We start from the raw sequence: 14,510 nt of genomic DNA, 5'->3' as shown, positions 1-14,510 counted from the left end.
AATATTTGCAACACCGTTCTCCTTAGAAGACATATGCAAATAAGAACAACAACAAGGTAAAAGGTGAAATCATTTATAACCTGGTCCTTCCACACCATAAGAAAAATGCTTGATCATTTGTTTTTACCACAAACAACTTGTTTTACATGTTAGTGTCATTACCTATATAATCCTACCCACCAACACAAAGTCCAGTCAGAAAGTGTTGTGGTAGTAGTGTAGTGTAAGGGTATAACCACAAATTGTAGCTTCATACAGAGGGTTTAGAGTAAGATCCTAGAAAAGCTTGCTTGCCGCAGTTTAGCAATAGGGAAAAACTTATCCTAATTTTCACAGCTGTTCCAAACTAGGTCCACCTCAACAGACCACTGATATTTCATAACTGGCTTTTTAAAAATAACTACTCATTTTTCTCTAGTATAGCAAATGTATGCACACTTCTCCCCAGATGTATGTGCGTACAGTGAGGAGTGATGGTCTATTGGGATAATGCTGTTTCACCTGGTGATATGTCCAAGCCTTTAAACATACAGGTTTATGCATTTAAGGGAAATCAGCTTATAAAACCATCACCTAGTGACATAATGCCATAGTCATGAAAAATGTGTTCTATGACCAAAAAAATATATATATATTTTTTCCAAAATAAAATGTCTAGTAAGACACCCCAAGTAGCAGGGGGACAGAAGCAAAAAGCACAGGATTGGTTGCACTATAGCTGCAGGCCAGGATGGCATCAAAGAACTATTAATGACACAAATAAAACATTCATAAAGCAGAGGGCAGCCTTCTTCAGACACTGTCATCCAGCCAAAGGTCCACTGGCAGTAATACCCATAAGACACCACAGAGTTGCTCAACAAAGGAACAAAAAACAAGCTGTTGGTGTTTCTCCCCACTGTGTTCTTTTGGTTTTGTGCCTAAACTGTCAGCTATACTGAATGCACGGGTGCACCAGCACCGAGAGCGTGCACCAGCACCGAGACTGTCTGCGTACATGTTTGTGTTTCTTAAAATGGAACTAGCAGACTTGATTGGACAGTGATGGAGGGAGGGGACAGACTAGGAAATAGTGCCGTCGTCCGGGTCGGGGCGGGCCGCTGTGTCTGTGTGCGTGGAGTTCGGCTGCACGCCGTCCACCTCCCAGACCGCGGTGCTGAGCCCGGCGGGGGCGGAGAGCGAGTGGGGCGCGACGGTGCGCCCCAGGCCCTGGTAGCGGCCCGTGGGGGACGGGGGGTTGGAGGCGGTCTCCGTGATGGGGTCCTGGGCCCCTCCCGAAAGCAGGCCCGTGTGCTCGTTCTGTTCCTGGTCGTCGTCTCCGAAGTACGTCTTTCTGGGCCGGCCGAGAACTGTTCGTCCTAGCGTAAAGCAAAGGGCAGTGCGATGCTTCAAACATAAGAAAACATGCTGACCAAAATTAAACTACCTCTATGCTTAAATGTTTACTGACACATCTTTGGAAACTCTCTGATGAACAGTAATGTCCCATCCTAGTTTCCTCCATTCCGAAAGGCACTAATAATAGTTTCGCCAGCTGAGTTTTTCCTAGAGTAAAAGTCAAGACTCGGCATGAGCCAGAAGCCTCCTCTGGAAGCCACCCTGTCATGTGAGAGGGGCCACTCACCGACGTTGCGCACTTGCTCCGATATGTCGGCTCTGATGTCGGAGATGTCCCACATGGCCAGGAAGGAGTCGAAGCAGGAACCCTCCTCCGCCTCCTGGATGTAAGGCTTGTAGGTGAAGCTGAAGTGGTGAGCGATGGCAGCCAGGAACATCTCCACGCAGATGATGAAGTCCTGGGAAAGTGGCACTGTTCACACAGACTATCACACCCCAGAAACTTTACAACCACCGTGCCAAGTAACTCAGTTTTTTTTTTTTTTTTTTTTTTTTTATGATCACTACAGTCCCTATATTCAAGCTGTCGTGTGAACTTCAATAAAGGTAAACACTCTGGAGACGTTTATAGTGTGGTACTGATAAATTCTGCCCTGTAGCGTAAAAGAAGACCAGGTGTGCATTCTGTACCTGTAAGCCTGTGGCCACAGCCTCCACACTGTCCCAGTCCCAGGTGTGAGAGTCCGAAATGACTCCCACCTTCACAAGGAAAGCAATGAACACTGCTTGCCTAAAATATGACAGCAAGAGAGGATGTTTTACCTCACTGAAACTCACCTGAAAACCATTAAACAACCATCACATTACAGCTTACTGGCAAAGATATGTTACAGAAATATTGTAAAGGTTGTCTCTTCCAAGAAACCCAATCAAATGTCAAGAAAATAAGAGCTGAAATGAAGGGGAACTAGACTATATCTACATTTTATAAAACAGTACCTGTGCTTTGCCCAGGGTTTGTACCTGTAAAAGAGCTAGCTGTACCTGTAGTTTGTAACTATAGCTAGCCACATGCAAAGCAATGTCATTTCACACCCCACCTCATTAATGCATAAAGCAATGAAGTGACACCAATAATATTTAATATATGAAAAAGGTGAATAAAATGAACTGATAGGCCAATAAACAGTACTTATTTTATGTTTTTATTCTTTACTTCAGATTTCACATTTTTGCATTATCTTTTTTTTGCTTTGCTTTTGCATTCACTTTTATTTATTTCTACATTGGGAAGTTCCTCATGCATCATCCACCTTTTCCCTTTTACATGATAATTCCATGGGATCAGCTCTCTGGGTACCTGAGCTCCTTTCATTGGATCTGCTGTGCTGAAGATGTTACGAGCCAAGCGCCCTTCAGAACTCACCAGAAGGACACGAACACCACCAGCTTGACACACAGGAACTTCCCTACTGGACGGATGGGGTTGAGCTCCTCCTTCAGCGCTTTGTAGAACAGTACCAGGCAGTACATGGCGAACTGGAGAGGAGAGGAACACGGAGTCACACACCAGGGCTGTAAAATCGTGCAAACCGCTCTCTCTCACTCCCTCTCTTCCCTTCACAGCAACACTGATCTCTGATGAGCGCTAAGCAGGCCAGCCTTGCTGTCAGGAGCTGGGAGTTGTCTGGAATGCAACCAGGGCCTCCTTCAGATCAAAAACCACCACCAAAATGGCTGTCAAAAACCTCCAAGACCATACCTAAATAATGTTTACAGAATATAATCATCATAAATGTTAGTCTTCCAAGACATTGATGCTTGAAATGGTAGTTATTCCTAGATGCATTCTAGAAGCAACGTCACAGTTGTGTTTTTCCAAACAGACCTCAAAGAGGGCAGATACTGTCTGTTTTTCTGTAATTTCCCTTAGTTGTCTGAATTAGGGGTTTACCAAAATAAAGGATTCTGTGACTTTAAACAAGCACTCCCCTCTGTTCAGTGGGTAAGTCGCACAATGACTCGCCTCTGAGCGGAATGGCATGTTGCTTACAGCTTATGCTTGCATTCAATACAGTGAAAAGGTCACTTGAGCAACCTGTGTTATTTCACACAGTTACAACAGTCTTTTTTCTACTGACATATGAAGTTGATCATGTAGAGAGCATGCAAACATCGCTACTTCTAACATGCCTGTCTGGCTGTGATTTAAAGCACACCTGGCTATTATTTAATTTTTGTTTTTCACTCTACACCTCCAAACAACTATACCTAATCAAAGCACACAACTGTGCAGAGTGCTGTGTGCCTCCTGTTTCTGAGCAATCAGACGCTCACAAAAACATGTATGTTTAGGAGCGCAGAAGGATCTAATCAATTCATATTTAATAACCCCAGAATCATATCTTCATATTGTATATGGTACTGTATACTTGTACACAGGTTGTAAGAAAAGCCTCTGGAATATGATTACAGTGTGGTCTTACATTCTCCAAGTCACCAGTAATTCTGGTGCGGGAACAATCCTTCCATTCACAGATAATACTGTGTGCAATACTGGCTAACCACATATTTTGCAATTCCATCTTACAGACTATTACACTTTACAGCAGTTTAGGTGAAAGGACTCAAACTGACTACATTGAATCTACACAGTCATACCAGCTGGGACACATTGTTGACGATCACCAGGTAGGTCCATGCATTTTTGGAGCTAAAGTTGCCCTCGTCGTACACACCACACAGCTGACAGATCCTTCGGAGACAAGACAAGAGAAGCATTTTATATACACTTCATACACAATACGACTGAGTTCAAAGCAGTGTATGCGCATCTATCCGGTGTAACATTCTCGTTAAGTGCCACTAAAAATATTTTCTTAATGGTGCACCAAAGATGTCAACTAATGAATTATACGTATGCATTTGCATCCTACAGATTGATTCATTTGCATTGTACTTACAACGCAATCACTGTAGTGAAGGGTCTAACGACAGTGTACTGTAGGACTCCAAGTTTGCATCTGAATAACAACACCCTGCAAGAAGAAGAGGATGATGAGTAAGACACAGTGCTTAATGCATGCATCAGGAAACGAGGAGGCAAACAGTATTCAGCCGTCCGCTGACGGGCGCTTTAAGTGTTGACGGGCGCTTTTCAGTACTCTGCTTGCACGATGTGTGATTTCATCTTGGACTCTGAGTGAAACAGTGAACAGGAGTTAAAGCAGAGGGACTCTTAGTGCCCAATTCAGACTGCATAACAAAGCTTTAGAATGCAAGGCGGCTGATGTTCTATTCAGCAGGCATGAAGCTTTTATTTATATATTTTTAAACTTTTTTTTTTTTGCTTAAACGGGAACGCAGTGCTCTGCCAATAAATAATTTTGGTCTGTATCAACCACTCGCAAGCACGCAAGCCATTACAACCACTTGCCTGACAATGGATAATCAAAACCTGGCTGGTGCCACTACAGCTAATGCAAAAGAGCCTGGCTACATAAGGTACCTTAATTAGCATCAGGATGTTTCAATCACAAGGTCTGGATATAGAAACTCCATTACTGCTATTACTACTGTAATTGCCATAACACCGTCGTTTACCATTAAGGGTTTATGCAGAGACAGTATGATAGGAATTCTGGACTTCATGCAGTTCAAAGATAAGGATATTGGCTCGGTAAACATAAAGTCCAACCGTCCAACTGTCCAAGTTCAAAAACATGTCTGAAACTTTCTTTACATACAAATTCAAGCCATGTGAATTTCCTCAAACTACGAAAGACTAAAGTGGACTCACTCTCCCATGGGCCACGGCGGGCAACAGCACAATGGAGGCAGATGCTTTTGCTGTTCTTGTACTTCCAGCATCAATACCAGGCTGGGATACTGGTTCCCCAGGTAATTCAGCAGAAAGATCATGAAGTTATAGATGACATAAGCTTCATAACATTCTCTGCATGTGTCCACGTAGATGGCAATGTTGGGATACTTCAGAGCAATCCACTGAAGGTAAAAACATTTACATATTATACACATATACATACAGTTTTCGGTACAGCATTTTGTTCAAATATGAAACAATTAAACCCATCTTTCCATGATGATAGTTCTACCTTTTCCACCATGTGCTGCCTTCAAAGATTAATAAATACTATAGACAAACATAAAAAACCCTTGAAAATTCCTTAAGATAGTTCCTGTCATATTCATAATTGTGAAAATGTTTCTTCTGTGGCACTAGGTGTACACTTTAACCAAAAACACATACACTAGAATAAGTCCACAAAACAGGTCTTCTAATACTCTCTCTGGCTTTGCGGTTATTTTCCTTGCCATTTCTCACCATGCCCTTTTGCAAGACATGTTCTATCAAAATCACAAGAAAATGAGTCAATCGCAAAATCAACTAAGTTCTGCTAAACCACGCAAAACTCAGAGAGGGAAGAAGGGAGGGAGACAGGGAGATAGGCAGACTTTTCTGCCCTTCTGGACTTGATAATGTCCACCATTCCGTCTTGTGACTGAGAAACACACCGTCTCCAATTTAAACTGCGCCATGTCACCATGGAAATAGTCTTGGTTCTCAAAACAAAATCTAGAAATGGCATGCTCTTCATTTAGGTCCTGTGACAGGAAGCATGTGGCTCAAATCTAAAAACCAGTTTCAAATTCAGATGAATCTGTGACACAAATACAGAATGAGACTCTTCATTCAAAACGCTGCTCACAGAAACTTGACACTTTTGTGACACTCAATCACCATTTTCCCCAAACTCTGACTCTCAATTAAATGCAAGTGTGACCTCGACGCTTCACAAACACAGCACGTTCAGCAATCCCCCAAAATAAAGTAAATTGTGTTTTCATTCAAAAATTAACAAATGGGTTTATTTATAGGTATATGATAAGAAAGCATGGCGATTCAATCCTGGCCTTTATTTTCAACAGAATCAGTGATAAAAAGCAAAAGCAACAGAACTGGACACAAGCATACTAAACACATGCGTATTAAGAAAGAGGGACTACTCACACTGTCCAAACTGTATATTGGCACCATCCATAATATCCTGAAGTTACAAAAGAGAGAAATAGCAGTGAATACATCCCATGCATGTGAACCTTGGCAGGAAACCTAACCTCGCATTTCACTAGAGCAGGGATCACAGCATTAAGTGCATACAAGCTCTCTGAGTGACATACATAAATCTTTCATTTTCTTATACATTGTGGTGCTTGTTTATTTTTTTATTGCAACACTTCTGTATTCAGAATAGCGCTGGTTATGATAACTGTTAGATGGATTGCTGCATGCTTGTATGTGTGATGTTGTTTTCTGTATGTACTGGTGCTCATGTAGCTTATGCAGTTCAGTATCTTTGCTTTCTTAAGTCAATCTTGACAAAAGAATTTGGCAAGTGACTAAATGCAAACATAAATGCCTCAACACGTCCTGTGTCCCTTGATAAGGCAAGGGGGAAAAGGCTCACCTGATGATGGGTTTTTGTAGTTCAGGTTGCGTGTAGTGTACAAGGTGCTGCAGGATTCCCCACAGAGATATGGGTATGGTCATGAACACAAATATGCCAGCGATGAACCATGCTTTGTTGTGGGTGCCAACCTGCAAGAAAACAACAGGAAAAACCAGCACATTTGAATAACAATTATAGCTCATTCAAATGAAATCGGTAATTCTTGGGATACATATTTGCATGGTGAGTTGGAGCACATTATGATGCATATTACACAAAACCTGCAAATAACCTGAATTATCAAGTCACTGGAAAATTAAGCGTAGAGTCTAAGGATAGCCAATGACTGGTTACAACACCACAAAGTCAGTACAGCATACACTTGAAAGTAGTTTACTTGTGCGCTTCACTTGTATACAGTGCTTTCTTGCTACTGGATAGGCAGACTTAACTTTCTATACTTACAAGAGGAAAATTTGACTTTGATCGCAGCGAGCAAACATCATGACTTCAGAATGTAACAATGTTACTATTCAAATAAATCCGCAAGCTAGCTAACGTCCTCGGCATTTTATAGAAAGCCAGCTAAGTAAACGAACATAAAACTCACCTCTGATTTCTGCAGTTCCCACACACATAGAGGTAACACCACCAGTAATAACAAAATATACAACAACACGACCAATGGTCGAATCCATCTTCTCCAGTTCCCACAAGTGCAAGGCATTTTCTCCCACTTTTTAGCCAGCCAGCTACCTAGCTAGCCACATTCAATCGCTGAAGCTATCCAAAAATGACTAATTATCTCCAAGCTAGCCGGCTAGCTACCACACAGCTAGCCAGCGAGGTTGAAAGATCCGATCTTAGAGCATGCTTCAAATGCATTAGATTCGCAACGTGAGCAACTAGTTAGTTATGCTGTTAAACCATTTAGCTAGATGGCTACATAATGTCCATCATGAATACCTTGCTGGCTAGCTCACTAAGACTAATTTGTAAACAAACCATAGCGTACACAGCGGACCACCCTTGACTCTATACTAGCTATCCCCTTTGCTGTTTTAACAACTGTTTCAATAATGTCAAACCAGAATGTAAATGTTAAATTGGCAAGCTCTTACATATACGGAGTAAACTACTAAACGTGCCTGTTAACCCTAAAAACAACGTTACAGTCAACTAACTTCATTGTTACACCAGCAGCTAAAACGCTTTTCCTATTTTCGTGGTACCCGTGTCATGCCACGACGCAACCGAACATGCTGAATAACGGAGTCCCACCTCCTTTGTTAGTTTTGATTGGTTTGCTGACTTGTGAGAACGCAAACTAAACTCTTAATTGGTACTTTTGCTATCAATCAATTTGGAATCGCGATCGGCGTGCATTTGTTTAGTACACCTTGTGGCCAACCCTCACGTGACGGTTTATTAGCGTTGGTTTCGGGAGCGGGTCTTGCGCAATGAACGGGACAGAGAAACGGAAGTGTTTTTTTTTGCTTTTTTCCTGGCTACTTGCTGGGATTTATAATCGTTACATTTTTGCCTTTTTGTTGTGCTCAGACAGGTTTGCTGAAATACATTTTCTTTGTTCCACGAAAAGCATACCATAGATCTGTATGGTTCCTACATGGCGTAAAATGGGACCAAATTTTGCACGACCCCGTCAGATTTCCTTGAAAGCTGGCTCATACGTTTGCCATGTGACGATATATATCGGTATAGGAAGGATTGCAAATTCATTTCACATATTACTTTTCAGACAGGGATAAAGGAAGTAGTCCTTTTTGCCTACTCAGGCATTTACACAAGATTATCCTGGTGTCATATTAAAGCTCTTGATGAGCCTTGAGACACACTGCAGTCCCAATGCACAATCTTCTGAAGCGTCATCCACCTCTTCTTAAGACATGCAATAAGTTCTTCCTCTTGATGTTAACTGGTCTGCAACTGGTTCCCATATAAATGATTTGATATGGTACTGAATGAAATCATTAATGTGCACACTTCTACCTCTGATGTCTTCTGAAAGACCCCCAAGATACAGCCAAGCCACCGTTTCCCTTCAAAACCTCTGATATCTTAAAAGGATGGTATTTCTATGACAATGGTGACCAATCCAGGCAAACCTGGTTTCTAAGCTATTTCAAGAGGATGTCAGCAGCTCGTAGACTGTATAGTCTTTGCAAATATTTACATTTACATTTACATTTACATTTATTCATTTGGCAGACGCTTTTTATCCAAATATGTGCCACTATGAAGATAATTTTGGCTTCCAGGCTGAGTACCATTTTTATTTTTTGCACTCATCTCATAGCAAAAACTCAGGGTTTTTTTTTTTTTTTTTTTGGAACATGAGTGAAAGACAGTCTTCAAACTCAAGTCTTACAACTCAGTTATAAGACTAATAACATTCAAGTATTCCTCTGTGAAAGACCGGGAAGGTGAATGAGATGGGCAGAAGTACAGACACGAGAACAGAGATAAAAAAAATTCTGCTATGTAGTAACTCCTCCCAGGTTATCTGCCATGCAACCAATGGCGAAGAAGTGTGTTTTGCCAAACCTTTTCATGGTTCCCACCCACCTTCAAACTGCCTAGGTAAAGCATGACAAGGAGGAAATGAGAGCATTTCATTCCATGACGTTTTATGGCCACTAGATGTCCTCATAAATCAATAATGCAGAGCTGTTCTTGTACCTCAGGGAAGGGTTCACCATTATCCCAATCTAGTGTGCGGTCTGTTTGTTAAATGAACCATTATACTGACATAGTCTAAAATTGTGTGCAATCTGTTTAGTAAAAATCATACCAGCCTGTCAAAGCTTGGAGGTAGTTTTTTGAAAAATATTTCTAATATCATTCCCCCACTATTATAAATTTACATTTACATATCAGTAGGACAGAGACATTTTTTAAAGTTACCTCATATAATTTAGAAAGTATTAGAGAAAGGGTTTTATTTTTATTTACATATCATATTTTTTAGAGGAAACATACAAGCTGCCTCCAATAGAAGGCTGCAGTTGACCATAGGGAGAGCCTGTGAGTGAATGTTTCTAATTAAGATTCCTGTGAGGTGAGAAATGTTCAGACATAACTTTTACAGCTTTAGATTTTGGTATGAAAATGCTAACACAAGTCAGAGTATGAGCCTAAAAAACTCAATCACGTATTTGTCCGAGACAGATATTGGCCATAGTTTTTTCGTATGTGAGCTGACACAAGTTAAAATTTTCATTAGCTTTCCTTTTATTTTTCCAAATTACTTCTCTTTACATCGTACATGTGTGTTTACATCAATACCAATCCCTGCATCTATTTGCAGCATTGTAATCAAATCTGCCCAACTCTAAAGTTACAGTATTGTAGTATAACACTACAATACTGAGTGAACGCACCCAGTATCACTGAGACCTTTAAGTATGGTATTTACAGTGAAAACAGGGTATGCATAATTAAATTATATTATAATTAAATTATTATTATTACCCTTTCTAAAATGGAAAGTTAAACTTTATTGTTCCATTTAAACCTTGTCTTTAAGAGACTGATCTAAGAGCAGAAACCACAACACAGTGCTGATTGTCAATGCAAAACAGAGCAGGATGTGGGATATGAGCTTGTGTGTATCAGAAACAGTTGTGAACAAATTGCTGAAAGGAATCAGCTTGTAATTGGTTTCGCGTTTTCTGTGCAAGAGTGGCGAGACAAAGTCTGGTTAATATGTTTTGCTCAAACATTTTCAGTGGCGCATGAGTACGGTTAAACACAGAATTATTTGTATAATATGACTCAGTAATTGCAGATGGTTCTCTCTTAATTCACCACTGAGTCTCGACAGCAACAAAAAGCGAGACAAAATGTTGTTTTAGGAAAGGAAAAGATCTTGGCATTCAAGAGAGTGACCTAAGCCCTTGTACATAATATATAAAGACTTTACAATCAATATTGTGCATGACTTGAAATCACTGCCGGGAAATGCTTTAATTCGTTGGCAGCTCTGGTATGTATGATTAAAGGCCCACTCTTTTCTTTTTTTCCCCCCTGTTCCCTGTTAATGTGGACCTGACAAGTTTTATTACCCAAACCAGGTCCATTTCAATTACCTTTAAACTGCAAAGGACAGTACAACATTATTCCACCAAAACAGACTTTCACCATGCCATGGTATAATGTATTATGTATTGTAATATTCTAATGTATAATGTATATTAACATGTAAAGACAAACAGTGTTTATTCTGCAATGCTACAAGAAATAACTGCAAGCCATTGTGTTTTTTCGCAGTCCAGAGCATGGCTGTGCCTTTGTTCCGCTTCTTTGGAGCGAGTGGAGATCACAGTGTGGAGGAGCGGTAATTGTGCTGGACTCAGCCTGCAGGTGAGGGCTGTGGGGTTCAAGTCCATGTGAGGCTCTGCCTTAGTGAGACACCCTTTGGCCATGTACGTCTCCTAAATATCTCTAGTTAAAACACTGCTGAACAAACATGTTGTGGAAGGTGTAAAAAACAGTGTTGTGAATTTAGTGATTTCATGGAATATGAGAGTAAAGAGGTATCTGTTGAATCTGAATTGAATTTAGTTGATGTGGCATCTATTTCATGGAAAGATACAGTAGGTTAAAACATGTATTGGGTCGTATGTAATTTTCTTAGCTAACCTGAGTGAATTTCTAGTCTGACTGCTTCGAAAATATCCTTGCAGATTGTGTTGAATCAAGCCTTGTAGGGCTTACAGGTTTCCAATTCTTCTCTGGACCTGAGCATTTTATTTCACTTCAAATGCAGACAAAGTAGATTGACATGGCTCTTCTTCAGTTTGGTGTATTGTACCACAGTTATTGTCTGTACAGATTGTTCATGAATATTAGATAGATCCGGAAGGCTTTTATAAATTAGAAATGGAGTTGCCACAGCCAAGTGAGTGCCAGGTCTGTTTGCTTCATGGGACTGTGATATAAACTGGCAGGGGACATAGAGTCACATAGGGTCCGGGAAAAGTTCAGAATCTTTCTGATAAAATCACAGACATTTTTGGATGTTGGACATAACTCATAAAGCTGTCAGAAACCGTCGCTGTAAATCGTTCAGCACAAAAGTGTAAATCCACACTGAGGAAAGATATGTAAAATATGCGTAAAACATTGAGATCTGGTTATTATACAGGTCCCTAATCTTCTGGGCTGAGGCTGAGGAATCTGAATGATTGGCAGGGTCAACATATTTCTAATTCAAAGGGCGACTGGCTGTCTGTGGCTCACCTGGAGGATATCGGCCCAGTTAAAAGGATTATATGTCAGTTATTTTATGAGAGTGTCTCACCTCCAGCACAACAGTGTTACAATATGCACACTGTATACCCTCTTCCTACAGGCAGTCCCTGCTAGTACAACACAACGCACCCCTGGGAACCCTGTCCTAAACCGTATAATCAGGAAATAAATCCTATTTTCCCATAGACGTAATGAAACAGGGCCTATCTGTAATACTCTTAGCGAATGAAAATATTTTTTCACCATTTCCAACTGTATGCTCCTCTTAAGAGGAATGGTAAATAAGACACAGAGCAGAGTGCGCTGTAAAAGAATGACCTTTGACCCTCTCCAGGACAGAACAACAGGTATGACATTCCTCTGTGGCTTTGTCTGTTCAAGCTCGTATTCACAACGTTTCTTGGCTATATAAGCTGCTTCATAAATGTAAAACATTGGTCTGTGGTTGCTTTGTGTCTCGCTGCTATTTGCCTAAGAGGTTTCCTCGATTCAGTGCTGGCTGGATTTTCTCAAAACCTAAAACCGTTCTGTGTCCCCACAGGCACCCATGCGCTCTATGACCTCTGACCCAGCAGCATTTCTGTCCTTTCCTTCTTAAAACCAAGACATATTTGCCTTCTTCTCCAGTCATGACTACAAAAGCAATCTTGAAAGTCTGTCGCACACTGGAAATGAAGAAAAATGTTTCTGAACCTTTAAAAGCGTCTCTCTAGGGCTTTGGCCCCATCGTAGCTTTTGCCCAGCCATTACTCACAAATGATAATGCCGTATGCGATGATGTGGGGTTTTATGATGTTGTTTTTGGCGTCGGCCAGGAGATCTAAAAATCACAATGCATTTCTTCACTTTTCATGATAAATTAATACCCAAGACCTCACTTCTCGTATACCACGTGCAATACACATTGCACAATAACTACAAACAGGGAAGATACGAGAAATTTTCTTTATGAGACAGTCACCACTTAATAGCCTCCAATTTTGTCTTATTAAGAATTTATTTGGATTTATAGTTGTACCAACTGATGCACAGTTGATTTCTAGCAGCACTGTTGACACGAATGGAAAAATATCTGCTTTACGTCTCACCAGCGGTATATGACTGCTGTCTCCATCTGGCATTTAGTAGACTCAGCCTGTATGTGTTTGACTGAGGCTGCCTGCTGGCAGCATGGATGCTGGGGCCACAAGTTTATATGCTGGTCTGACAGCTCGGTTCATCCACTTCAAGCTGCATGCACATGTTAGAGTGCTTTTATCTGTGCTGTAGGTTTTCGGGGGAGAATATTTTATTTGTAACATTTATTAACTTTCCATTTCCAGTTTCAAACCAACTGATTCTAGTGCAATGAATAATAAAACTCGTTGGGTTAAATACAGTAATGACTTTCAATGTGTTTGTTTTTCTGGAGCTGAGCTGCTTCAGATAAAATTAGCAATGTTTGAACTACTCAGAAGGTCAAAGTAGGCCTCTTCTCCTGGAATCATGGTTAGGAATGTTGAGGTTATTCAATACAGTTTGAAGGTTTTCTGCTAACTTTGTTGCAGACACAATAAACTTCCCTCCGCCAGCTACACAAATAGGAGTTTTGATGACTAACAAGTTGATCAGAGTTAATTAGGTCATTAATTACATTTGCATGGTGTTGTGGCTCCTTTAAAATGTGCTGCTGAAATGAGAAAGAAAACAGATTGTTTTATACATACTCCCAAAACACACAAAATCTATAAAGTGGTAAATGCATGCATTTCCTGTCTGCGGAAACAAGGAGGGAAGTTCTCCTTGATTGTTGGGCAGATGAGAAATCCATGTCTTGTTCTTGTTCATGATTCATTGAAAATGAGTTAATGTATTTTATGCAATAATCTCAATAATCTTTTTAATCTCTTCAATCAATGGTTAAATGCAAAATAAAGGCAGAGCTGCACAACTTTCTGTTTTGACAAGATCAATGATATTGAAATGGAGAAACACTGGTCATGGAAGTTTGCAGATTCCTACAGCAAGGGGAGCGCGCACACACAAACACACACACAGACACACATAGACACAAACACACACACAGACACACACAGACACACATAGACACAAACACACACACAGACACACATAGACACAAACACACACACAGACACACATAGACACACATAGACACAAACACACACACAGACACACATAGACACAGACACACACACAGACACACATAGACACAAACACACACACAGACACACATAGACACAAACACACACACAGACAAACATAGACACAAACACACACAGACACACATAGACACAGACACACACAGACAAACATAGACACAAACACACACAGACACACATAGACACAAACACACACACAGACACACACACAGTCAAATGCAACAGTGCCTTCATGCTTTGCATTTCTGGTGCAGCTCCTGATAGTATA

The 14,510-nt window shown here is 40.7% G+C and overlaps 1 protein-coding gene across 1 annotated transcript; it reads right to left on the bottom strand.

Moving 5' to 3' along the window:
* tmem184c (transmembrane protein 184C) lies at positions 1-8,052 on the bottom strand. Its single transcript, XM_036551291.1, has 10 exons — positions 7,420-8,052; positions 6,828-6,958; positions 6,371-6,407; positions 5,138-5,343; positions 4,302-4,376; positions 4,000-4,093; positions 2,765-2,877; positions 2,029-2,128; positions 1,625-1,796; positions 1-1,358 (listed from the first exon to the last, which is right to left on the bottom strand). The coding sequence occupies exons 1-10, from the start codon at positions 7,534-7,536 to the stop codon at positions 1,063-1,065; spliced, it is 1,341 nt and encodes a 446-aa protein (XP_036407184.1). The 5' UTR covers positions 7,537-8,052; the 3' UTR covers positions 1-1,062.
* Positions 8,053-14,510: the final 6,458 nt, after the last annotated feature.

Source organism: Megalops cyprinoides, chromosome 18 (genome assembly GCF_013368585.1).
Source record: "Megalops cyprinoides isolate fMegCyp1 chromosome 18, fMegCyp1.pri, whole genome shotgun sequence".
Taxonomy (NCBI): Eukaryota; Metazoa; Chordata; class Actinopteri; order Elopiformes; family Megalopidae; genus Megalops; species Megalops cyprinoides.
This window is presented reverse-complemented; position numbering and strand designations above follow the sequence as displayed.

Bases quoted from the DNA above. Each gene is read 5' to 3' on its own strand.
- tmem184c (XM_036551291.1), bottom strand. From the start codon at position 7,536: ATGCCTTGCACTTGTGGGAACTGGAGAAGATGGATTCGACCATTGGTC. The intron at 4,377-5,137 runs GTGAGTCCACTT...TTCTTCTTGCAG, and splicing joins CCGCCGTGGCCCATGGGAGA to GGTGTTGTTATTCAGATGCA. The intron at 4,094-4,301 runs GTAAGTACAATG...TTGTCTCCGAAG, and splicing joins TTCACTACAGTGATTGCGTT to GATCTGTCAGCTGTGTGGTG.